General features: G+C 41.0%; 1 protein-coding gene across 1 annotated transcript in view; it reads right to left on the reverse strand.

The window, feature by feature from the left end:
• Nucleotides 1-24,752, reverse strand: part of LOC115371560 (alpha-1B adrenergic receptor-like) — a 45,202-nt gene that overhangs the window by 11,552 nt on the left and 8,898 nt on the right. Inside the window, exon 2 of the mRNA XM_030069002.1 lies at nt 11,780-12,170. Within this exon, the coding sequence (XP_029924862.1) occupies nt 11,780-12,170 (391 nt within the window). The remainder of the gene's footprint in view (nt 1-11,779; nt 12,171-24,752) is intronic.

Here is a 24,752-nt window from a genome sequence, read left to right on the forward strand (position 1 = left end):
AACTCAGCCACGAAGTGGTAGGCCACGTAAAGTGACAGAGAGGGGTCAGCGGATGCTGAAGCGCATAGTGCAAAGAGGTCGCCGACTTTCTGCACAGTCAATTGCTACAGAGCTACAAACTTCATGTGACCTTCAGATTAGCCCAAGTACAGTACGCAGAGAGCTTCATGGAATGGGTTTCCATGGCCGAGCAGCTGCAGCCAAGCCACACATCACCAAGTGCAATGCAAAGCGTCGGATGCAATGGTGTAAAGCACGCCGCCACTGGCCTCTAGAGCAGTGGAGACGCGTTCTCTGGAGTGATGAATCACGCTTTTCCATCTGGCAATCTGATGGACGAGTCTGGGTTTGGAGGTTGCCAGGAGAGCGGTACATTTCAGACTGCATTGTGCCGACTATGAAATTTGGTGGAGGAGGAATTATGGTGTGGGGTTGTTTTTCAGGAGCTGGGCTTGGCCCCTTAGTTCCAGTGAAAGGAACTTTGAATGCTTCAGGATACCAAAACATTTTGGACAATTCCATGCTCCCAACCTTGTGGGAACAGTTTGGAGCGGGCCCCTTCCTCTTCCAACATGACTGTGCACCAGTGCACAAAGCAAGGTCCATAAAGACATGGATGACAGAGTCTGGTGTGGATGAACTTGACTGGCCTGCACAGAGTCCTGACCTGAACCCGATAGAACACCTTTGGGATGAATTAGAGCGGAGACTGAGAGCCAGGCCTTCTCGACCAACATCAGTGTGTGACCTCACCAATGCGCTTTTGGAAGAATGGTCAAAAATTCCTATAAACACTCTCCTCAACCTTGTGGACAGTCTTCCCAGAAGAGTTGAAGCTGTAATAGCTGCAAAAGGTGGACCGACATCATATTGAACTCTATGGGTTAGGAATGGGATGGCACTTCAGTTCATAGTATGAGTAAAGGCAGGTGAGCGAATACTTTTGGTAATATAGTGTATATATATATATACACACATACACACACACACACATATATATATATATATATAAATGTATTTTTTTTTTAAAACTCATTTTCTTCCTAACTTGACAGCTTAGCCCATGGAGGTGCAGTTTTACCATTCTGAAAAGCAAAGCAAGTACTGTGTGATGTACAGTGCATTCAGAAAGACTCCCTTCACTCTTTTCACTTTTGTTAAGTTGCAGCCTGATGCTACAATTGTTTACATTAATTTTTTCTCTCATTAATCTATACTCAGTATCCCATAATGACAAAGTAAAATCAGAATTTTAGATTTTTTTTGTAATTTTTTTAAAATTTACATTTTTCTTGATTGTTGCTGAGCACCTTTGGCAGCAATTACAACCTCAAGTCTTTTGGGGTATGACACAACAAGCTTTGCACACCTGGATTGGGGGATTTTCTGCCATTCTTCTTTGCAAATCCTCTCAAGCTTGGACAGGTTGGATGGGGACCATCGGTGGACAGCCATTTTCAGGTCTCTCCAGAGATGTTGGATAGGGATTAAATCAGGGCTCTGGCTGGGCCACTCTAGGACATTCACAGAGTTGTCCCTAAGCCGTTCCTGTGTTGTCTTGGCTGTGTGCTTAGGTCATTGTCACATTGGAAGGTGAACGCTCGGCCCAGTCTGAGGTCCTGAGCACTGTGGAACAGGTTTCATTGAGGATATCTCTGTACTTTGATCCATTCAGCGTTCCCTCAACCCTGACCAGTCTCCCAGTCCCTGCTGCTGAAAAACACCCCACAGCATGATTCTGCCACCACCATGCTTCACTGTTGGGATGTTATTGGGCAGGTGATGAGCAGTGCCTGGTTTCCTCCAAACATATCGTTTGGAATTGAGGCCAAACAGTTCAATCTCATCAGAGCAGAGAATCTTGTTTCTCACAGTCTCAGAGTCCTTCAGGTGCTTTTTTGCAAACTCCAAGCGAGCTTTCATGTGTTTTGCACTAAGGAGAGGTTTCCGCCTAGCCACTCTGCCATAAAGCCTGGATGGATGGAGGGCTGCAGTGATGGCTGTCCTTCTGGAACTTTGTCCCATTTCCATACAGGATCTGTGGAGCTCACCATCGGGTGGTCCTGACCACCCGCTATCCGCTATCCCTAAAGTTTGGGCTGTTAGGAGAGCGCGCCCAGGCGGCTTCAATGCACGCCCCGACGGAGCCTCGCCACACACACGGTCGGACTGATACCGGGACGCCGCCGGAATGGACTGAGTATATTACTCATATAGACTGTTTAGGGGAAAGACTGTTTTAATTGGACACTTACGCCAGCACGTTTTATTGTTTTATCATAAGCCAGCAGCTGTGCTATATTTTTATTTTTAATATTTTATTTGCCCAATCTACCTCGTCAATAAATTAGTTTACACATAGTTCCACCTCTGCCTCTTGTGTGTGTGTGGTGTGACCCAGGGATTTTACTCAATCAGTACAACCTTGTGACACGTCCACTTGGACACATGTGGCTCCACCTCCCGAATTAACTCGCCTATAATATAATATATAATATGTATATAAAGCCAACTTGCTTTAGCCTCAGTAGAAGCCCTGAGAAAATCTACCTCCCTCTCTCCTTCGCGGGTTTAGGATTTAGGATTTAGGATAGCGCATCCTGCCCTTAAAGGCAATGGCACCTGGCACACTGATTGGTTTAACTGGCGTAACGCCCAAAACACACCTATGCATAATATAGCGGGTAGCGGAGGTGTTTTGCGGATAGCGGGAGGTGCACAAGATAGCAACTTTTACGGGGGAACGCCTCTTCCTAAATCCTAAATCCGCAAATAGCGGGTTTAGGGAGTCTGGCGCAAGATAGGGCCCTATATCTGTAAGCTTGTCTGTAACTGTTGGACAAATGCTTTGTGAACGTGGAGGGAGCATATGTGTCAAGGATAAGACCATCAGTAGGCACTTCGGATCATCATGTAGTTCATCTCGTACCTGCCTATAAATCTAAATTGAAACGCTCCAAACCAGAGAAGAAAGTAATTAGTGTGGTCACCTGATAACATTGAAAAACTAAAAGCATCATATGACTGTACTATGTGGGAAGAGTTCCACCATGACTCCCTGGATGAAACTACAACAGTAACAAAAGATTATATAGATTTCTGTGTACAGTCAGTGATACCAACTAGGGAAATAAAAATATATCCCAATAACAAGACATTAATAACAAAAGAGGTTAAACACATTATAAACCTGCAGAAGATTGCTTTCAAAAATAAGGGGATTGGAGGACTAAAACAGGCAGAAAAAGATTTAAAAAGTAAACTACGGGAGGCAAAGAGGAAACACAGGCTTAAATTAGGGGAGGCCTACAGAAACAAGAGCAGCAACAGTTATGGGATAAAATGAAAGCTATGACTGGGCTGTCAACCACCCAAAAAGCTCTGGTGGTAGACAATGATCTAGAATTTGCAAACCAATTGAATGGGTTCTTTGCTAGGTTTGAAAAAGGTATCGATACAGATAGGGTTGCTGAGATAACTAAAACAGTTGTACTGTCTGAGACAGATAGGATTGATGTTTCTGTTGAGCAGGTGAGAAATATCTTTAAACGTTCAAATCAGAGGAAGGCCACAGGACCGGACAACCTTAGTGCATATATTTTGAAAACTTTCGCTGATGAGTTGGCTCCTGTGTGGCAGCCTATTTACAAGTGCTCATGGACACAGGTAATATTCCTCTCATGTGGAGGACATCGCATATAACACCTGTTTCCAAAGTGAAATGTCCAAAGCAACCATGTGATTATCGTCCCGTTGCCTTGACTCCGGTCGTAATGAAGGCCTTGGAAAAAATTGTAGTTCAGGAGCTTAGTGAGTCCATAGCTGACAAACTTGATAGGCAGCAATTTATAAGCATAATCGTAGCACAGAAGATGCAGTGGTGACACTGACGCACCTCATTCTGAAGCATCTTGATAAGCCGAAAACTATAGCTAGAGCTCTTTTCCTAGATTTTACATTCGCCTTTAATACAACCCAGCCAGAGCTCCTATTGGCTAAGATGGTTGAGAAGGAGGTAAATCCCTATTTAATTCACTGCTATAACGCATTCTTCAGAAATAGAGTACAGAGGGTCAAGGTTAATCAGGCATATTCAGCTCCTATTGTAACTAATATTGGAGCGCCCCAGGGATGTGTAAGCTCTCCATTTATTTTTACACTGTACATAGATGATTGTAGAAACAATGGACCAAATACGTTTATTTTGAGGTTCTCTGATGATACTGTATAGTTGTCTTTGCTTGGGACCGAAGACGATCCCTGTATTCATCAGGTTCACACATATAGTCTTGTGGAGTGGTGTAAGTCACTTATTATCAATGCAAAGAAGACAAAATAAGTTATTTTTGGTCTTCCAGAGAACTCATATCCTACACCTGTCACCATCAATAACACAAACATTGAACAAGTCTTTTCCTACAAATATTAAGGCATCTATGTGGACGCTGTTCTGTCATGGAGCGCACACAATGATTATATCTGTAGCAAAATACAGCAATGTATCTACTTCCTTAGGAGACTAAGATCTTTTGGCACTAGTAAGCCTATTCTGTTGTTGTTCTTTCAATCCATTGTTCTCAGTGTTATGCAGTATGGAGTCAGTGCATGGTATAGTTGTCTTAAAGTGCAACTTAAAGCTCAACTGGGGAGACTGCTTAGCATCTGCTCAAAGATCGTAGGCCAAATACTTGAGCCAATTTTCAGAGCTGCATATAATAGACGAATGCTATCCCTGGCAGACAACATTTTGTCCGACCCAACACATATTCTCTTTGAAGAATACCAGTTGCTGCCATCCAACAGGAGATATAGAGTCCCTATAGCCAGATTAAATAGACTGAGGAACTCTTTTATTCCTCAGTCAGTTAAAATGTTGAATCAGTTGGGCTCGTCAGGACACTGAATTACTGTTAGTGTAACAACATGGAGGCACTGCAGCCACTTTGAGGAATTTACGCGTATAGCACATTATATGTCTGATGGGTGTCTTATGTTATATGTATATGTATATGTATGGGTGTGTATGTATGTTATCTGGCATCTGTTGTTTTGTCATGAGAAACAAGTGTCTTGGACGCAAGAAAAATTTCGGAAGAGATTCTGACAATAAAAGTACTCAACTCAACTCAACACAAGCTTTCTGAAAACATGCACAAATATGCACAAAATGAAAGAAGAGTATGGACAGAAGGCTATGTCCGTATCTGGGTTTAACATGGAGCATAAATGAGCCCTAGGTAGGCTTCACACAGAAACAGGTGTAGGAGTTGCTATGGCATGGGTTCCGGTTCCTTGTCATTTAAGGGCATGAATAGGTAGGGAATTTATTTTATTTTATTATTTTTTTTTATTTAGCATTTTAAGGATAGGTAGGGGGGATTTATTTTATTTTATTTATTCATGGGAAGGATGGGTAGGTAGGGATTTTATTTTATTTTATTTATTTATTTTTTTTTTTCGGAAGCAATGCATTGGTTGCTTTTTAAATATAATGAATTCAATATTTGCATAAGTTACCACCTTTTTAATGGACGGAGCAGCGTTATTTAGTGCTGGGTATCGATTCAAATTTCAAGAATCGATTCGATTGCGATTCACAAGATTCAGAATCAATTATCACGATTCAATCCGATTCGATTCGATCCGATATTGCCGATCCGATTCGATTCGATCCAATTCGATCCGATATTGATTTGGTTAGTTTTATTAAAAAGCATTTTGAGCTGTTACTGAATTACATGCCTGTCTAGTTATGCAACACATTAATACTTGTATTATATTGTGTCATTTGACAACAAATTAATATAGGTATTGATAATTAAAATGGCTGTAAGACTGGTAAAAATGGCTAAGACCACCTTTTGTAGCCCAGAGGAGATATGTTGCTCAAACACTTGGTATGTTGTGTTAGAGTATGTTTATGAGTTGTAGAACATAATAAATTATCTTGCAGGAGTAGATGTTTACCAGTAAGTGTGAGTCAAATAATTTAACAATATGTTAAAGTATTATTTGTTTTAAAAATGTAAATTACTTATCAAACAGACCTAACTATTCAACTACCAATGAATGAGCAGTGGTATGCATGTGATAACATAGATAAGTCAAAAAAAAAAAAATAAGCCAAAGTGATACCTCTTCTCTGAATAGGCAAGCTAAGCCAGTGTGCTGCTGTTAGCCAGTGAAAATAGAGCGGAGTGGCAAGGTTTTCTCTTGTAGTCGGATTATTTTCGCTGGTGGTTTGCGAGGACAAATCACACACACCGTGCGGAAGTCCATTCTTTCCAGCCAGTGCTGTCGGTGGCGCGTGATTCCATGAAGTTATTTTCCGAAGTTACACGAGAACATCACAAATAAGGCGAGTGCAACGTAGATCAAAATAAAAGCCCTGCTTAACTTTTGACCAACAAGGTCACACTCGGTCACATAGTGCCTTTATTTTATTATTTTATTTTTGCACAGAGGCCAATAAAATGACCTGACTCGGGGTTTAAATGGGACACTCGGTCAGGAACCGGAACCCAGAATTTTTTTTTTGTCTGGCCTTATCAACAACTAAAAGTAAGTAGATTTGGCTGTTAGACAATTGCAGTAGAATTTTGAATCTGACTGCAATACTGATCCACTGTGGCACAATACTGTAATCAGCACAGCATCTGGGAAGACACTGCTGAAGAAGAAGAGCTCCGTGTTCACTGACTACAGCCAGGCTAACAGACTATTGTGGAGGCACTAGCAGTACATTACTTACAGAAATATTCTGGGCAGCAATTTGTTTGCATGTCTGTCATGTATTGGTATATGGATCAGTAGTGTCAGTCCCATATGTGAAACATTAATTACTTCTGAATTGGTTGATAATGGTATTGGTATCCCTACTGGCACTATTAAGGTCTTGGCAAGTTATTTGGGTTGTTGTACAAATCACAAGAGATATAAGAAGAGGAAGCTTACATGTGTTTAATTTTCAGGGCGCCTGCTTTGTCACAGAAATCATTTTTCAATGATCAAAGAGCTCAAAACAGTGTGAAATTGACATTGCAAAATCAAGGTTATTATTGTTAATTACTGTTTACAACACAATACATTTTCTGACTTTTTTGAATCTCACCCATAACAAATACCCCATATTACCCTCTCCACTAAAACTAACACTGGAACTAATAAAAAATATTAAACTAGCAAACCTACTTTGAAAACTAATTAAATCTGACTGCAATTGAAACAAGTCAAAAGGAAATAAAAATAAAACTAATGAAAAATGCAAAACTATAATAACCTTGCTCAGCTTACATGCTGTTTGTGTGTTGTACAACAGGTTATTTAGGTACAGTACAGGCCAAAAGTTTGGACACACCTTCTCATTCAATGCGTTTTCTTTATTTTCATGACTATTTACATTGTAGATTCTCACTGAGGGAATCAAAACTATGAATGAACACATGTGGAGTTATGTACTTAACAAAAAAAGGTGAAATAACTGAAAACATGTTTTATATTCTAGTTTCTTCAAAATAGCCACCCTTTGCTCTGATTACTGCTTTGCACACTCTTGGCATTCTCTCCATGAGCTTCAAGAGGTAGTCACCTGAAATGGTTTTCCAACAGTCTTGAAGGAGTTCCCAGAGGTGTTTAGCACTTGTTGGCCCCTTTGCCTTCACTCTGCGGTCCAGCTCACCCCAAACCATCTCGATTGGGTTCAGGTCCGGTGACTGTGGAGGCCAGGTCATCTGCCGCAGCACTCCATCACTCTCCTTCTTGGTCAAATAGCCCTTACACAGCCTGGAGGTGTGTTTGGGGTCATTGTCCTGTTGAAAAATAAATGATGGTCCAACTAAACGCAAACCGGATGGGATGGCATGTCGCTGCAGGATGCTGTGGTAGCCATGCTGGTTCAGTGTGCCTTCAATTTTGAATAAATCCCCAACAGTGTTACCAGCAAAACACCCCCACACCATCACACCTCCTCCTCCATGCTTCACAGTGGGAACCAGGCATGTGGAATCCATCCGTTCACCTTTTCTGCGTCTCACAAAGACATGGCGGTTGGAACCAAAGACTCATCAGACCAAACACAGATTTCCACTGGTCTAATGTCCATTCCTTGTGTTTCTTGGCCCAAACAGATCTCTTCTGCTTGTTGCCTCTCCTTAGCAGTGGTTTCCTAGCAGCTATTTGACCATGAAGGCCTGATTGGCGCAGTCTCCTCTTAACAGTTGTTCTAGAGACGGGTCTGCTGCTAGAACTCTGTGTGGCATTTATCTGGTCTCTGATCTGAGCTGCTGTTAACTTGTGATTTCTGAGGCTGGTGACTCGGATGAACTTGTCCTCAGAAGCAGAGGTGACTCTTGGTCTTCCTTTCCTGAGTCGGTCCTCATGTGTTCCAGTTTCGTTGTAGCGCTTGATGGTTTTTGCGACTCCACTTGGGGACACATTTAAAGTTTTTGCAATTTTCCGGACTGACTCGTTTTTCGTTAGTTAGCTGATTGGTTCTTGCCATAATATGAATTTTAACAGTTGTCCAATAGGGCTGTCAGCTGTGTAGTAACCTGACTTCTGCACAACACAACTGATGGTCCCAACCCCACTGATAAAGCAAGAAATTCCACTAATTAACCCTGATAAGGCACACCTGTGAAGTGAAAACCATTTCAGGTGACTACCTCTTGAAGCTCATGGAGAGAATGCCAAGAGTGTGCAAAGCAGTAATCAGAGCAAAGGGTGGCTATTTTGAAGAAACTAGAATATAAAACATGTTTTCAGTTATTTCACCTTTTTTTGTTAAGTACATAAGTCCACATGTGTTCATTCATAGTTTTGATGCCTTCAGTGAGAATCTACAATGTGTGTCCAAACTTTTGGCCTGTACTGTATATATATATATATATATATATATATATATATATATATCAAAAAATTAACACATAAGCAACACACTAACAACATGCAAACATGTTTATGAGCAAACACCATGTTGATCAAAGTGCCAGTTCTGTCAGCTGTTTTTAATTTGTTTTCCCTTCCATGCACACATGACATAGGGCATCAGCAGCTACAAATGTGTACTTGAGCTAAGGAAAACATCTGAGTATGTAATTTATTTTATCTTATTTTTTATTTATCCTTTGTTTGGTCAAGAAGGTCCCATTGAGATACAAGATCTCTTCTTCCAGGGAGTCCTGGTCAGTCTCACACAAACAATTTTAGAAGATTTCATTAATATTTCCAGGACATTTTTATCAGTTTTGCTGTTTCCCAGGTGTTTTACCATGACCAGAAAACCAATCCATAAACTTTCAGTTTTTCCAGGATGTGTGGGAATCCTGATTTTGTTTACAATTCATGATGATGATGATGATGGCAATTACTATTACAACCTAAACTATGCACTGACTCTGGAAGAGTATTCTGTTTCATAGCAGCAGCACTGTATTGCATCAGGAAATATGGGCCTACATTAATACAAATGTTTACAAATATACAAACACAAGCAGAATTTTCTGAGCATAGAAACACCAAATGTACTCTTCCTGGCCTCTCTTGTGTAAAAGTTTCCATTGGTCTTTTTGAGGATAAAAATCTATCTCCAGCTGTATATTTTGCCTTATTGAAGCTAGGATCTCCTTCTGGTTACTTTTGGCTTAAGGACCCAGACCCCTTAAAGGGACATTTACCTCACACCTGTGTTGTGTTATTCATGCGCTCTGACACAGTCCAGTCAGTATTTACAAACATAAACAATTCCCCTTTCGACTTGACAATTCAAGGATGCTTGGCTCTAATCTCTGATGTCACCAAGTGAGAATGTCTGCAGATGCTCCATGAGAGGTCAATGTTGTGGGAAACACACAGGAAAATATAAAAAAAAAACATTAAACTTTTTCACTCCGTGCCTGTTATTTCTGTGCCTTGCACCTCATTATCACTGTGAATGTAGCAGTGAAACAGGATTTTTTCTGGATGCTGTGGCTTTGTTCCCAGAAATCATTACTACTTGGCTGGTTGGTGATTTAGGACTTGAAGCCTCTACTACTCATAAGTCGTCCGGGATAAGGCTGTCAGGTAAATGACTACAATACATGACAAATAAAAATTTTCTAAAACACATTTATATGAATAAGTGATTCGGAGTACTGCACTGAAAAAATTAAGGGAAAGTAAAATAATCTGCTGCTCTTTCAGGAAGAGGAGAAACATTCAAAAAATTTGAGGCACTGTGATTGTGAGAGTAAAAATCCTTTATCCAGCATGTTTGATGAAGATGATATAGACAAAACATGTTGGATAAATAAATAAATAAATATATGCACACTCACACACACACACACATATAATTTTATTTATTAATTAATTAATTATTATTATTATTATTATTTTACTTTTTTGCAATAAGAGTGCCTCTGATTTTTGGACGGATTCTCACATGTGGACTTCTTCCACAAGGCAGCTTGACAGACATTTTTATTGTCTTAATTTTATGTTCACTTTTATTTTCCTGTCCTGTAGTAGAGAAAGTTACAGTAATTTAGTAGCTTTTTTGTGTAATTGTGCTTTTGAGTTTTTTGTTTTTGTTTTTGTTTAATCAGGACTTTTGAGAGTACATTTTTGCTTTATTTATTTATTTATTTATTTTACTTCACCACATTTTAAATCACATCCATTTACAGAGAACATCTTTCATTATTTGTATGGACCCCATGAATACATAAATACAAGAAAGCACCCACACAGTAATATCAGTCAGACTACAGGAGTTTTGGGCCATTTTAACCCCAATTCAACCCTCCTGACAATCAGAACAAAAACCTGGTCTGGGACCTTGGTTGGGACCAGTGTTTGGCCCAGATTATCTGGTAATGTGAAGGGGTATACAGATCCAGATCATCTGGTAATGTGAGGGGTTTACAGATCCAGATTATCTGATAATGTTAGGGGTTTACAGATCTAATTTTACATCTGCCAACAGATTGCAGACTCATTGAGGCTCTGATCTTTTTCAAACATGTTTGATATTTAGGAGAATTAGGATCAGGGATGCAAACAGTGAAACTCTCTCAATTTAACTAGGGCCCTATAATTTCCGCGAACACAGAATCGCGGACGGAATCGCAGAATTAGCCAAATAAAACAGAATCTATTTTTAACGCGAAATTTGACATAATTTGAATGAAATGCTGTTTTTGTGTGGAAAATGAATGTATGTCTGGGAAAAATTACATGGAGGGAAGCAAATCTGGGTGGCACAACCCCTCCAGTCGTTTCACCTGCACCTGCACCACCAAGAAAAAAAACAACTGCACCAGCACCGTACGAGTCCAAAATGCAAAGACATTTTCCAGGCTACAGCAGCGCACTGACATGGATTCTCTAACAAAGTGAAGAGTTGCCACTCCGCTCTATTTTCACTGGCTAACAGCAGCACACTGACAGCTTAGCTTGTCTATTCAGAGAAGCGGTATCACTTCGGCTTATTTTTCAGGCATACTCCTGCTCATGCATTGATAGTTGAATTGTTAGGTCTGTTTGATAAGTAATTTACATTTTTAAAACAAATAATAATTTAACATATTGTTAAATTATTGGAGTCGAGCTTACTGGTAAACATCTACTCCTTCAAGATAATTTATTATGTTCTACAACTCATAAACATACACTAACACTACATACCGAGTGTTTGAGCAACATATCTCCTCTGTGCTACAAAAGATCCGTAATAAAAAGTACTCCCTTGTTGTGCGCCTGTAGTGTGATCTAAGCATTAAGAGCTCTTCACACTTACCAATGGGCAGCGCCAGGAAGAAGGGCAGCCAGCAGAGGATGAACATGCCCACCACCACGCCTAGTGTCTTGGCCGCTTTCTTCTCTCGGGAAAACTTCAGCAGCTTCACTGTTAATGTGCTGCGACCTGCTGCACCTCCTCCACCCTTCGACCCCCCACCTCCAGAGGCAGACATATCTTGGTTCTTGCAGTGGATCCTCATGGTAAGCTCATTGGAGTCCTCCACACGCTCCTTCATCACGCCGGCCTCCAAGTTCTTAGTGGTGCGCTTGGCCACGACGTAGACCCGGCAGTACATGGCCAGGATCACCGCCAGAGGGATGTAGAAGGAGCCGAGCGAGGAGAAGAGAGCATAGAAGGGCTCCTCAGTGATAAGGCACTCTGTGTCATCCTGCATGGGACAGAGTTATGGCCAGGTCAATTTAGGGTAGCACTTTATTTAAATTACTGTGTAACTATTTGGTAATTATGGGGTAATTACAGGTCAGCACAACAAAATTATGGGGAAATGAAGGTGTAACACTTCTGCAAAAGCGAGGCACCTGTTAAAGCACTATCGCAGTGATTTTGAATGCTTGGCCCCTGGACTACAATCTCCACACATCTGACATTTTTTCCATGTCAACAAACCATTTATCAAATCATGCAGGGGAAAAAGTCATAACTTAGAATTTAGTATCAGTATGACTACAAATTATTGACGTTGCTGTGACAGCTAAATAATTTGTATTCTTGTTGTCTCAACTAATGAAAAGTTTTCAAACTTTGGAAACTGCCTGCCTGCCTGTCTGCACCACTGAGGATGAGCTGCCTACTATCCGTACCTTCCGGAATAAATAAGCCTACATATCAAGAGGTTGATATGGCCTGGTCTCAAAAGTGTAAACTCTTAAACACACTGGTACTTTAGCTGGTGTGTTGTTTGTGTACCCGGTAAATGAACTGGATGTGACGGGAAAACCCATCTCAAGTTTTGATGTGAATGTTTTAATCTCTTAGGGTTCTACATTTAATTATCAACATGTGTACCCATACCTGGCCAATACAAGAGACTGACTCGACTGGGAGTGTGCTTTTAATTGAGGTTTTAGGCTAAATAATCTGAAATTGACTTCTGTCTTTCTTTTCTAACTTACCAAGTTAGCATTAACATGGGCAGGAGGGCATCAAATAATTTTGTGCATCACAGACGTCGCCTGTGATTTTGATCCAGTCTGAATTGATCGTGTGTTTTTTGCGATTGGTTCGGTGATAATTACAGAGCAAGACACAAACATTTTTTTCCTCAAACTCAAAGGTCCACTGCTAAGTGTAATCTCATTTGAATAGAAACATGTATACAGATTTTAAAAGATGGGGGTTTCCTCATAAGTTTTGTCCAGCAATCAGGGACCTTAAGTCCCGTTTTTTGTATATTTGTACTGTGAATTCCTCCTTAGCACAGTAACGTGAGTTTTTTTAAACGTCTGTACACACTGCTGAAAACTGCTCACACACACTGCTGCTATTTGAATATTTGAACAGGTGTACACTGCATGCCTAACAACACCTTTCAGTTCGCCTGCTAGGAGTCTGCCATCAGACGTTAAAAAAAAGAGACAAGAGGGAGAATAGCATCACAAGCTGATGAGGTGGGTGACTGTACTGACGGCTTCAGGTAATCACTCCAATCTCTGTCTATTTAAGAGAAATTACAGATATTCTAATTTCTAATCTAGCTGTCGTTCAGAGAATGGTCCTCTTGGAACTGAATACAAAAAACTGTCATTTTACAAGTAAAAATTCATTATTCGTTATTGAGCCAGTTGAATATGTCATAGATGGTCTGCACTAGAAACGTTTGTATACAGTGGTGGAAAAAAGTTTCCGGACACCCCATGCATTTGTGAAATATTGCATTAAGAATCACTCAAGTGCAATTTCTTTTAGTACAGTCACAGCCAAAATACTAAACAAATCCTAAAAAAGCCATAAAAATACATAAGAACAGTCACAACCAAAATACTAAACAAATCCTAAAAAAGCCATAAAAATACATAAGAAATTTTGAGTATTGGGTAATTTTGGTACCAGTGATGAAGGTCGTTCTTTTTATTAAAAGACAATTTTTGTTACCAAGCTTCATGCCGATATAAAACCAGCACATTTGAAAGTTCTTCAGACACAAAAATGGCTAAAACAAGGAATCTAACGCAGGAAACATGCCTGAAGATAAAGATTCTCAGCCAGGAAGGGTACAGCTGCCGCCAGATAGCCAGGAAGTGCAGATGCAGTCCTTCAGTGGTTGGATACACTCTGCAGAAATACAGACGAACCAACAGCTTGGAAGACAAACCAAGATCTGGGCGTCCAAGGGTTTCTTCAGCAAAAAATGACCACATCCTGATCAGCATGTGCAGGCAAAACCGCCGAATGACATCACAGGAGCTTCAGCAGCGGTGGTCAAACCAAACTGGTGTCCAGTGTTCCACCCGCACTGTACGTTTCCAACGTTTTGTTAGTTTTTCTTGTAAACAATAAACAAAAATTATAATTTGTATTTGTTTGTATCTGTCTAATGCAACCACACTTTTTGAAACACCAACAAGATTTTTCCACAAATATTTCATGATAATATTTGAGATTGTGTAAAATTTTAAGGGTGTCCGAAAACTTTTTTCCACCACTGTATGTCCCAATTTCAATTGCATTGCCAAAAATATTGAATAGGGATGACATGATTGACAAAATCCTAGAACAGTCGAATGTAAATTCTCAGTCGGGTCAGTACAAATCATTTCATAATGGGCTATATTTCAAAGATATTTCACTTCTTTCAGGGAAAGAGTTAGGTATTTCCCCAGGATTATATGTTGATGAATGAGAAATATGCAACCCTTTGGGAACTTGAAGATGTAACAGTCAGCCTTATATTCAAAGCCTAGTTCCATAAAGGTTCGGGACATTACTGTAAATTTCTTGACTGTCAGTGTTAGATTAAAAGACTAAATCATATGTTCACTCTCAAAACCTAATGGACCAAAAGATTTGCTTTAAATGCAAATCACTGACCTGTGGCATCACCACCGGCATGAGATCAGTTGTTTAATGGGTTAATCTAAATGATAAAGCTTTGCAGGGTTAGATCTAACTGGTGTGAGTCTCGTGTAATCCTGGCCCACAGAGAAGGTATACCTACTGTTCATATATGGTCGTGCAAGTGATTATTGGTAGTTTCCTATGTGGGTGGGGCCAGATGAACAAAGAGAGGGAGGTATGAAATGTTTGGGGCATGAGAGAAGGAAAAAGAGGGAGCAGAGAGAGGAGATCTGATTTAAAAATGTTACATTAATAGAATGACTCTTAGTCTGAGAAGACCAGCCATGTCCAAGGGAAAGGTTCCCCTGTGTTGAATACCTCAAAGTAAGAACAAAAGCTGCATTCTTCAGCATCTGTATGGACTTTCACCCACTCCTCTATTCCCTGGATATCTGCTGGTGAGATTGAGACTTTTTTTATTTGCTTTCCTTTTGTGCAATGCATTGCTGTTTTTGAGTTATATTTTTGCATTTGGAAAGGGATTTTTGCCTGGGGACTGATATAAAGGATTTTTGAGATGGATGTGAATATTTCAGTTTCTTTATGGACATTATGGACATTATGAGAAACACTAAAAATTTAATTAAGTGCAAACTGGTCCCATTGATTTAATAAATCTGTTTATTAAAAGCAAATCTTTTAGTGCATTAAGATTGAGAGTGAACATATGATCTAGTCTTTTAACCTAACACTAGAAATTTATAGTTGTGTCCTGAACTTTTGTGGAACTAGATTAGATTAGATTTAGATTTATTGTCCCCCAGGGGAAATTCCTTTTCACAACACTGTACATATGTACACAACAGCAATACAATACATATATACACCAACAGCAATACATCACACTTAGGCAACAGCATCCCATCACCACAGCACATCACATCACACAGTAACACAGGACAGGTGTGTAAAGCTTGTGCTCTCAGCGTGGCCAGCTGTTTAAGGCAGCAATGGCCGCAGGGATCAGGCTTTTTCCAAGGCGAGCTTTTTTGCACTGTAATGTCCTGTACCTCCGCCCTGAAGGCAGTGGGATGAGGTACTGATTAAGTGGGTGAGTAATGTCCTGTTCTATTGTGTTTGCCATGCGTGAGATGGCCCTGTTGTTGAGTGCAGACAGGTGGGATGTAGGGAGACCGATTATTTTGGCAGCGGTGTTGGTGATGCGAGTGAGTTTGGCCCGGTTGGCAACAGTCAAAATGTTGAAAAAGCAGCAGGAGCAGTACATGAGGATGGGCTGGATGATGCTTTGGTACAGTAGCAGGAGGAGATGGGGTGAAACATAAAGTCCTTTAAGTTTCCGGATGACAGACAGTCTCTGCTGGCCCCTTTTGAAGATGTCAGTGGTGTGTTGGTCGAAACTGAGTTTGTTGTCCAGAGTTACGCCAAGGTACTTAAAACTGTCAACTATTTCAACAGTTTGGTTATTGATGGTGACGGGGTGCTGGGGTGTGGGTGGGCCAATGATGAGTACTTTTGTCTTGGAGACATTGAGGTGGAGATGATTGTCCTCCCCCCACTTGGTGAAGTGTGTGATGGTGCTGTGGTAGTCCATGATGGAGTGGCTGTCTGTGAGGAGGGCAAGAATAGCTGTGTCATCTGAGTACTTGAGGTAAGTGATGGAGGGTGAAGGGCTGGTGCAGTCATTAGTGTAGAGTGTGTATAGGAATGGGCTCAGTACACAACCTTGCGGTGCTCCGGTGTTGATGGTGAGTGTGGGTGATGTGATGTTGCCCACCCGCACAGCTTGCCGTCTGTCGCTGAGGAAGCTGTGCAGGAGACGGATCAGATGTGATGGAATGTTCAGGTGGTGTAATTTCTTGATCATTAGGTGCCTCTGGATGGTGTTAAAGGCACTGCTGAAGTCCACGAACAGGATCCTGGCGAAGGTGCCTGGAGAGTCTAGGTGCTGTAGGAGGAGGTGCAGCAGGCAGGCCACAGCGTCCTCAGTGCCCCTCTTAGCTTTGTAAGCAAATTGGAGGGGGTCCAGTTGTGGGGTGACAACTGGGAGAAGGATGGTGAGCAGTAGTTTCTCTAGGCACTTCATTATTATAGAGGTGAGGGCAACAGGGCGGTAGTGGTTGGGTTCCTTAGGTCGGGGTTTTTTGGGTACTGGGATGATTGTGGCAGTTTTTCAGAGGGTGGGTATTGTGGCTGTGTGATAAGATTCACAGAAGAGTGAGTGAAGAATGGGGGCAAGTTCCATCGCGCAGGACTTTACCACCCTGGCTGGGATGCCGTCAGGACCTGGGGCTTTGCCTGCTTTACACCGGTTGAGTTGTTGCTGTACCTCCTCCACTGAGAAGGGGTCCGGCTCCGCAGGATCTAGAGGAGGAAGACTTCTCAGCCATTTCTCACTTGCTGCAGAGAAGTTTTGACTTTCTGGAATGCCTGCCTAGTGTTCATGTTGCTGAACTCCTGCTCCATTTTATTCCTGAATGCCAGTTTAGCCTTAAACACCTCGTTTTTAACCTTTCGGTTTGCCAATTTGAGGCCAGTCCAGTCTCTGAGGCTGAAGGCTATGTGTTTTTCCCTCAGGCACTGTTTAATTTGGGGTGTGATCCAGGGTTTAGAGTTGGGGTATTTTTTTTATTACCTTAACTGGAATGGAGGTGTGCATACAGAATTTGATGTAGTCTGTGATGACATCAACCTTGTCATTCAGCTGCCCATCAAAAACACTCCAGATGGTGCATGCCAGGGAGCCTTGGAGTTGAGTGATGGCAGCCTCCGACCACTGTGCGACGCTGTAGCGTTGTGGCTTGTGACTCTTCAGTACTTGTTTGTACAGAATGTCCAGAATGTTTCCTCGCCTGGTGGGAATATCCACGTACTGCTGGAATGATGGCAGTACGCTGTCAAGTTTACAGGTGTTGAAGTCCCCCAAGAAGAACACCGGAGCTCCCGGGTATTTGGCTAGCATCGTGTTAGCCTCCTCGGCTACAAGCTCCGCGGCTGCCTTGTCGTTTGCACTGGGGGCGATGTAAACACAGCTGACCACAACAGTTGGGAATTCCCGTGGGAGATAATATGGACGCAGGGACACGGTCAGCATCTCAAGGTTGGGTGTGCACACCTTTCGGTGCACCTTGATGTTGTTACACCACCTGTTATTGATGTAGAGACAGACTCCGCCGCCCCGCCCCGCGTCTTCCCCGACTGGCGTGTCCTGTCAGACCTGACGATGGTAAAGTTGTCCAGGATGACATCGGCATCAGGTACCGACCCGTCGAGCCAGGTCTCGGTCAAAGCGATGATACAGGTGTCCCTGAAGGCCCTTTCCAGTCGGCAACGGGCGTGAAGTAGGTCCATTTTATTCCGGAGTGAGCGGACATTGGACAGGATAATGGAGGGAAGAGGTGGCTTAAATGGACGCTTCCTTACTCTGCTGCGGATGCCGCCGCGTCTTCCCCTTTTTCTTGGCCGGAGCTCTGGAGGTAGATCCACCTCAGGCTTGATGTTACTCAGCGGCGAGGTTCGGTGGAGCAGGAGTTCATCACGGCCATAGGTGAGTAAGCTGTTGCCGGTGTTCAACAGCAGTGCAGAGGTGTCGCAGATCAGCCATAAGATGGTGAATACAATGATGATCGCTTTGTAGTTTCTGATCATATTAGGTCAGCCGAGTGTTACGCTTGACATAAGACACTTAACGGAGACAAACCGAACCCACAAATTAGACAAAAACACAAGCAAAACATGGTGTCTAACAGTACAGTGTGTGCTGTCGCAGCAGAGCGTGCGCCAACTAGGCTTTGATTATAAGGCTGATTGTTAAAAAAGGAAAAAACATAGTTACTGCTATTTGTTGAGTATTTGCAGATTTGTTTGTCAGATACAGATCAGCCTTATCCAGTATATACCTTGCAGTACTGAGCAATACTAATGATGTGATGTTCTCTCTAGCGCCACCATTAGGTCAAACTTTTGAATTAGCATTAGTGCATTTCGAAAAATTTTTATCTGAATTTTTTCAAATTTGCTGGACACATTAATGACACCTTGAGGATGAACCCTATTAATTTTGATGGCCCTATGACCTTTCCTCTAGTGCCACCACCAGGTCAAAGTCTCAACTTAGCATTCGTGTATCTTGGGCAGCTTTCATCCAAATCGTTTAAAAATTTCTGGACACATTTATGACACCTCGTGGATGAACCCTATTGATTTTGGTGGCCCTGTGACCTTTCCTCCGGTGCAACCACCAGCTCAAAGTCTCAACTTAGCATAAGTGTATCTTGGACAGCTTTCATCCAAATCTTTTTGAATTTTCTGGAGACATTAATGACCCCTATTGGATAAAACCTACTAAAGTCGGTAACCGCATGACCTTTCATCTAGCGCCACCATCAGGTCAAACTTTCAATTTGTGTATATTTAACAGATTTCATCTGTATCATTTCACATTAAACACCAAATCCATTTTGCTTGAAGAAACAACTTGTCATTCACCACAAATTTTGTGAATATCTGAGTTTTCCCTCTTCACATGGCAGAAAGACTGCATTTATTCAGGATACACCATGCATTTCTATGACACTGTCAACTGTTTTCTCTGTATGTTATTTTTTACTGTAGTATTTTTTTTTACTGGAGTATTTGTATAGTATTTCTATAGCCTAAGAAAGTAGCAGAAAAGTGCACAAGTACTTTTGAAGCATTTTTATTTATCCCAATAAAAACTGAAGTATTCTCACATTTTTGTGGTATGTAACTGACTATGTGACTGTGATTTCAACTGTTGGGTCATTTTGACGCGAAGACAATATTAGTACAGTTTAGATGGAAATATGAATTTAACTAACACCATTACCACTAATGAGAATTTGCACCTCATACAATACAAGCTCATGACAAGAATATACTACACTAAGGGCGCTATCTTGCGCCAGAGTCCCTAAACCCGTTATTTAGGGATTTAGCATTGCGCAAGAGGCGTTCCCCCGCAAAAGTTGCTATCTTGCGCACCTGTCGTTATCCGTAAAACACTTGCGCTACCTGCTATATTATGCATAGGCGTGTTTTGGGCCAATTACACCAATCAGTGTGCCAGGTGCCATTGCCTTTAAGGGCAGGCTGCACTATCCTAAATCTGCAAACCGAAACCCGTGATGGAGAGAGGAAGGTAGATTTTCTCAGGGGTTCAACTGAGGCTAAAGCAAGGTGGCTTTTTTTATATATTATATATTATATTATAGGCGAGTTAATTCGGGAGGTGGAGCCGCATGTGCACGTCCACATGTGTCCAAGTGGATGTGTCACAAGGTTGTACTGATTGAGTAAAATCCCTGGGCCACACCACACAGACACAAGAGGCAGAGGTGTAACTACGTGTAAACTCATTTATTGACAAGGTAGATTGGGCAAATAAAATTTTAAGAATAAAAATATAGCACAGCTGCTGGCTTATGATAAAACAATAAAACACACTGGTGTAAGTGTCCAAGTTAAAACAGTCTTTCCTCTAAACAGTCTATATGAGTAATATACTCAGTCCATTCCGGCGGCGTCCTGGTATCAGTCCGACCGTGTGCGTGGTGTGGCTCCGTTGGGGCACGCATTGAAGCCACCGGCTTTTGTAAAAGCCCAAAAGTGTGTGCTTAAGATAGCAATTTTAGGGATAGCGCATAAAACACGCCCATGAACACACCTCCAGGCGCAAATAACGGAGTCTGCATAATGTATAGCGGGTTGCGCGGGCGCAAAATACCGTTTAGGGATAGCGGAAGCTCCTAAATGCGCAATTCACGGGTAGCAGGTAGTGGCAATGGGTAGCGGGTGGTACAAGATAGGGCCCTAAATCTAAAATAAATAAATTTGATGTCTCTTCCTCCCCCCACTGTGTAAAATGTGGCACACAAGAGGAGACAATAATACTTGCTTTCTGGGAATGTGAGAAAGTTTGTAATGGCTGTTTAGAAATTCAGAAATGTATGACCAATGCTTGTAAAATCAGAATCAGATTGACAGCCCTGAACGGTATCTTCCAAAGGAGAGACAATCTGAAATACCCTATAGGATAGAAGGTCCTTTTCTCCTCTTTGGTATCTAAAAAAATTATTTTAAAGTATTGCAAGGATACACAGGCCCCATCACTACAAGAATGGAAGGGACTAATGAAATACTATTTAAACATAGAAAAATTGGTAACACTTTACATTAAGAGTACAACAATTAACGTTAGTTAATGTCGTAATAAACATTAAGTAACAGGTAATAAACACTGAGTAACAGTTAACTAACCGTTAACTACTGTCTCCGAGAATCATGTACTAATGCTGTTCATGCTAAGGTATTAATTTATGTTATTTAAGGGTTATTGTAGATATTATTAACATTAGTAAATGCCATAATAACTATTAACTAACAGTTAATTAACCATTACGGCATTAACTAACGTTAATTGTTGTACTCTTATTGTAAAGTGTTACCGAAAAATCAATGTACAAAGACCGGAACAAAAGGCAACAATTTAGCAAATTATGGCAGGATGTCTATGAAGCCTTGTGATCATATTGGCTGTGGAATAAAGACTGGATATGATGACTAAAGAATGGGAATCAAGTGTGTGTGGAAGTATGTGTGTAATCGTGTATGTGTGTCTGGGAAAGGGTGAATGGTATATGTGGATGAGTGGAAGCGAATGGTTTGTGGATGAGTGGAAGTGTGGAGACTATGGGGATTGGTATATGTATGGGCTAATCTATGTTTATGTGTATGAGCGTGAGTATGGTCTTTGATCCTGTGGAGTAGAGGAATACTGTTACTGGTAGGAATTGTATTTTGTTTTGAGTACAAAAGTATACAGTATGCTATATGTATTATTTCTTGATGAAAGCAATAAAAATAATTTTAAAAAATAGATGAAATATGAATAAAGACAACACTTCACTTTTTGTAGGGATCAATCTAGGAAAAGTCGTCAAATTATTATTATCAAATTATTGAAAAAATATTATTTAGGGAATTTTTCTCTGCTGTTAAACGTAGTAGTGGGTCATTTTGACCTGAAGACGACAGAAGGGGTATACTTGAAAACCAGGGATTTTACATTGATAGGTTGGGTATCTGCATCAAAGGCACAGTCCTGTATGTGTCATCAAACAATTTAGGAGCCCATTCTTTGGCTGGGTTTCAAGAGTAATTTCGTGTTGATAAATTTTGTAGATTCTGCTTAGCCAGCCATGATGCTATCCAGAGTGTTTCTGTGAGGGATGGTTTGTTTCAACTCAAAACAAAAATATTGCACATTGAACCTGTTCAGAGAGTAAAAGAGAACGAGGTTCTTGTTGTGGATGGAGTAAAAAGGGACTGTGTCCTAAACAAATTAGCTTATTTCCACTGGATTTCCTACATGACTTTTTTGAAGGAACAGTACCTGTGGAGTTGTTTGTGTTTAAAGACACTGACTGACAATAATGACTTTTCCTTAGAGGAACTTAATACTGACATTCAGTATTTTCCCTATAAATTCTCAGATAGGACAAATAGGCCACAAACAATAGCTAACACTTTCAGATTAAAAGGAACGGTTGGTTGGAGCAGCCATTAACTTTTGAGGCTGTTGCCCTTGCTTACTGGCAATGAAATACCTGAAAATGACCTGACTTGGGGTATCATATTAGATATGAAAGACATGGGGCGCACCGGTGGCTCGCTGGTTAAAAGCGTGTACCATGTGCAAGGGCCCGATCGCAGCAACCAGGGTTCAAATCCGACCTCAGGTCCTTTGCTGCATGTTATCCCTCCTCTCTCCCCTGCCCTTCATGTCTATCTCCACTTTGACTGTCAAATAAAGCAGAAATGCCAAAAAAAAAAAAATCTAAAAAAAAAAAAAAAGACATGAAAGACACTATAGAAATTCTAGCATCACCCACTTTAAGTGAGGAAAAGCTGCTTTATCTTGCAGCAAGAATTTTTGAACACCGGCAACTCCTGCAGGAGGTTTTTCCCGAGTTTAACTTGAAACCAAAACATCATTATTTAGAGCATTATTCCTATCTAGATAGTTGTCTTGGTCCTTTGCTGGACTTTTGAACCATTAGATTTGAGGCCAAACATTTTTTAAGAGGGTTGTTAATGATGATAATAGTTTTAAAAATATACTACTAACTTTAGCCTCCAGGCACCAACTCATGTTGGCATTGCCTAATGTTTTCAAACCAGCACTAGCTGTGATTTTGGGCCTCTCTGTAAAAGACACTGTCAAGGGAAAATTCAGAAGTGTGACTGCAGTTTCTCTTGCAAAAACTGTATTCTTACATGGAACTCGGTACACACAAGGAATGTCTTTATCAACTCAAAGCACAAATGGACTGCCTGATTTTGGGAAAATTCTTAATGTCCTATTTGTTGAAAACAAGCTCTGTTATGGAACCACAACAAAGCTTGGTACATGGAGCACTGTTATGAGATCTGCAAAAATCACTCTGCAAAACTGCTTGTAGTCCAGCCAGAGGAGCTGAATGACTTCTTCACCCTTTTAGCAAAGATGGTTCAAGACAGACTTCTGATCTCATACAGCATTTCTGCTTCATTGAGATGGGTTGACAGCATAGTGAAATCAGTACCTCTCCTACAGTTTCACCTAAACACACAACATTATGACTATTTAACTGTATGGCTACTGGAATGGATTGCATTGTAGGGCATTTGGGATTTTTTTGCCCCAACCCCCTCAGTATCTTGCTTCAATTCACTTTTTATTCAAATATATTCATTTTTTATTCATTCTTGCAATGTAAGCTTGGGATGGAAGGGGACTTGGTCGTCCAGTATGATCCAGAGTTTGATGATGAGCTCTGCAACTTGAACTCCTCAACCCCTTTGCCTTCTCGTGAGGACATTTCCACTCACCATTGGCCTTGGCCTGACCCGTTTGAGCTTCCTACATTTTTGTATGAGAGAGTTGCAGCTTATAAGGAGTAATGAAGCCTACCAGGAGAATGGATCTTTGCCTAATGTAAGAAAAGAAACAACATCTGAGATCCTTGACAAATTTGCAGTGGCAATGTACATATACACTGCCTACCCATCATGAGAAGAATATGACATTGTGGCCCACAGTCTCATAAAGAAATATCCTTACCCCCCTAAGGGTTGGCTCTGCTGGAAATTCAGCTTAATATTCAAAATGGGAAGCTTCAGGAACAACCTTTGTGAGCTCTGAACTCCAAATTAATTGCTGCTCCATAGGACCAAAACAGAAGCTCAAGAAAGCTAACATATCTGAAGTCATTTTTCTTTCTGACTTCCCGGAGGGAAGAACTCAAAATGTTATGGAAGAAGAGAAATTAGCCATTATTGGAGAGATGAAGAGGAAGAAAGCTGATATGAATAAAGTAAGTGAAATGATGGCCAGCACCTTTTCCCTGAGATGAAAGCAAATTGTGGAATAAGAGCCACCTGTGACAGTGGCACCAGTGATGACCAGTTGGCCAGCTTTGTTAACGAAGGAACAGGTAAGGATTTGAAGTTAAGGGTGCAGGCTGGGTGGCGGGGGTTTATTTATATGAGTTTATTGGTTAAATAAATAAATAAACCATTATAAAAGCACTCTTTGCATTAATAACAGCTCTTCAGTATATTAAAATAATGCATGGGTAGAGAAATATGTGAATACTTTTATTATTATCCCCTCAGAACACCCATCTGCCCTGTCACCTTTCTGACCTGAAAGAATTTACATGTCTGGTCTCAAGTACAGAGGAGAAACTGTTACCTTCATGTACCCTTATTCGTGACTGAAGAAAAAAAGGATTTAACTGACCTCAATATACAATGGTCAGTTAAATCAAAATTCTTTTTTATTAATTGCAGAATAAGTTCTAGCTAGAATAAACTCAGTATGTTAAAAAGCAACCAAACCAAAGTTACTGAAGCCTGGGATCAAATGGTAGTG

Source organism: Myripristis murdjan, chromosome 14, assembly GCF_902150065.1.
Source record: "Myripristis murdjan chromosome 14, fMyrMur1.1, whole genome shotgun sequence".
In the NCBI taxonomy this organism is placed as follows: Eukaryota; Metazoa; Chordata; class Actinopteri; order Holocentriformes; family Holocentridae; genus Myripristis; species Myripristis murdjan.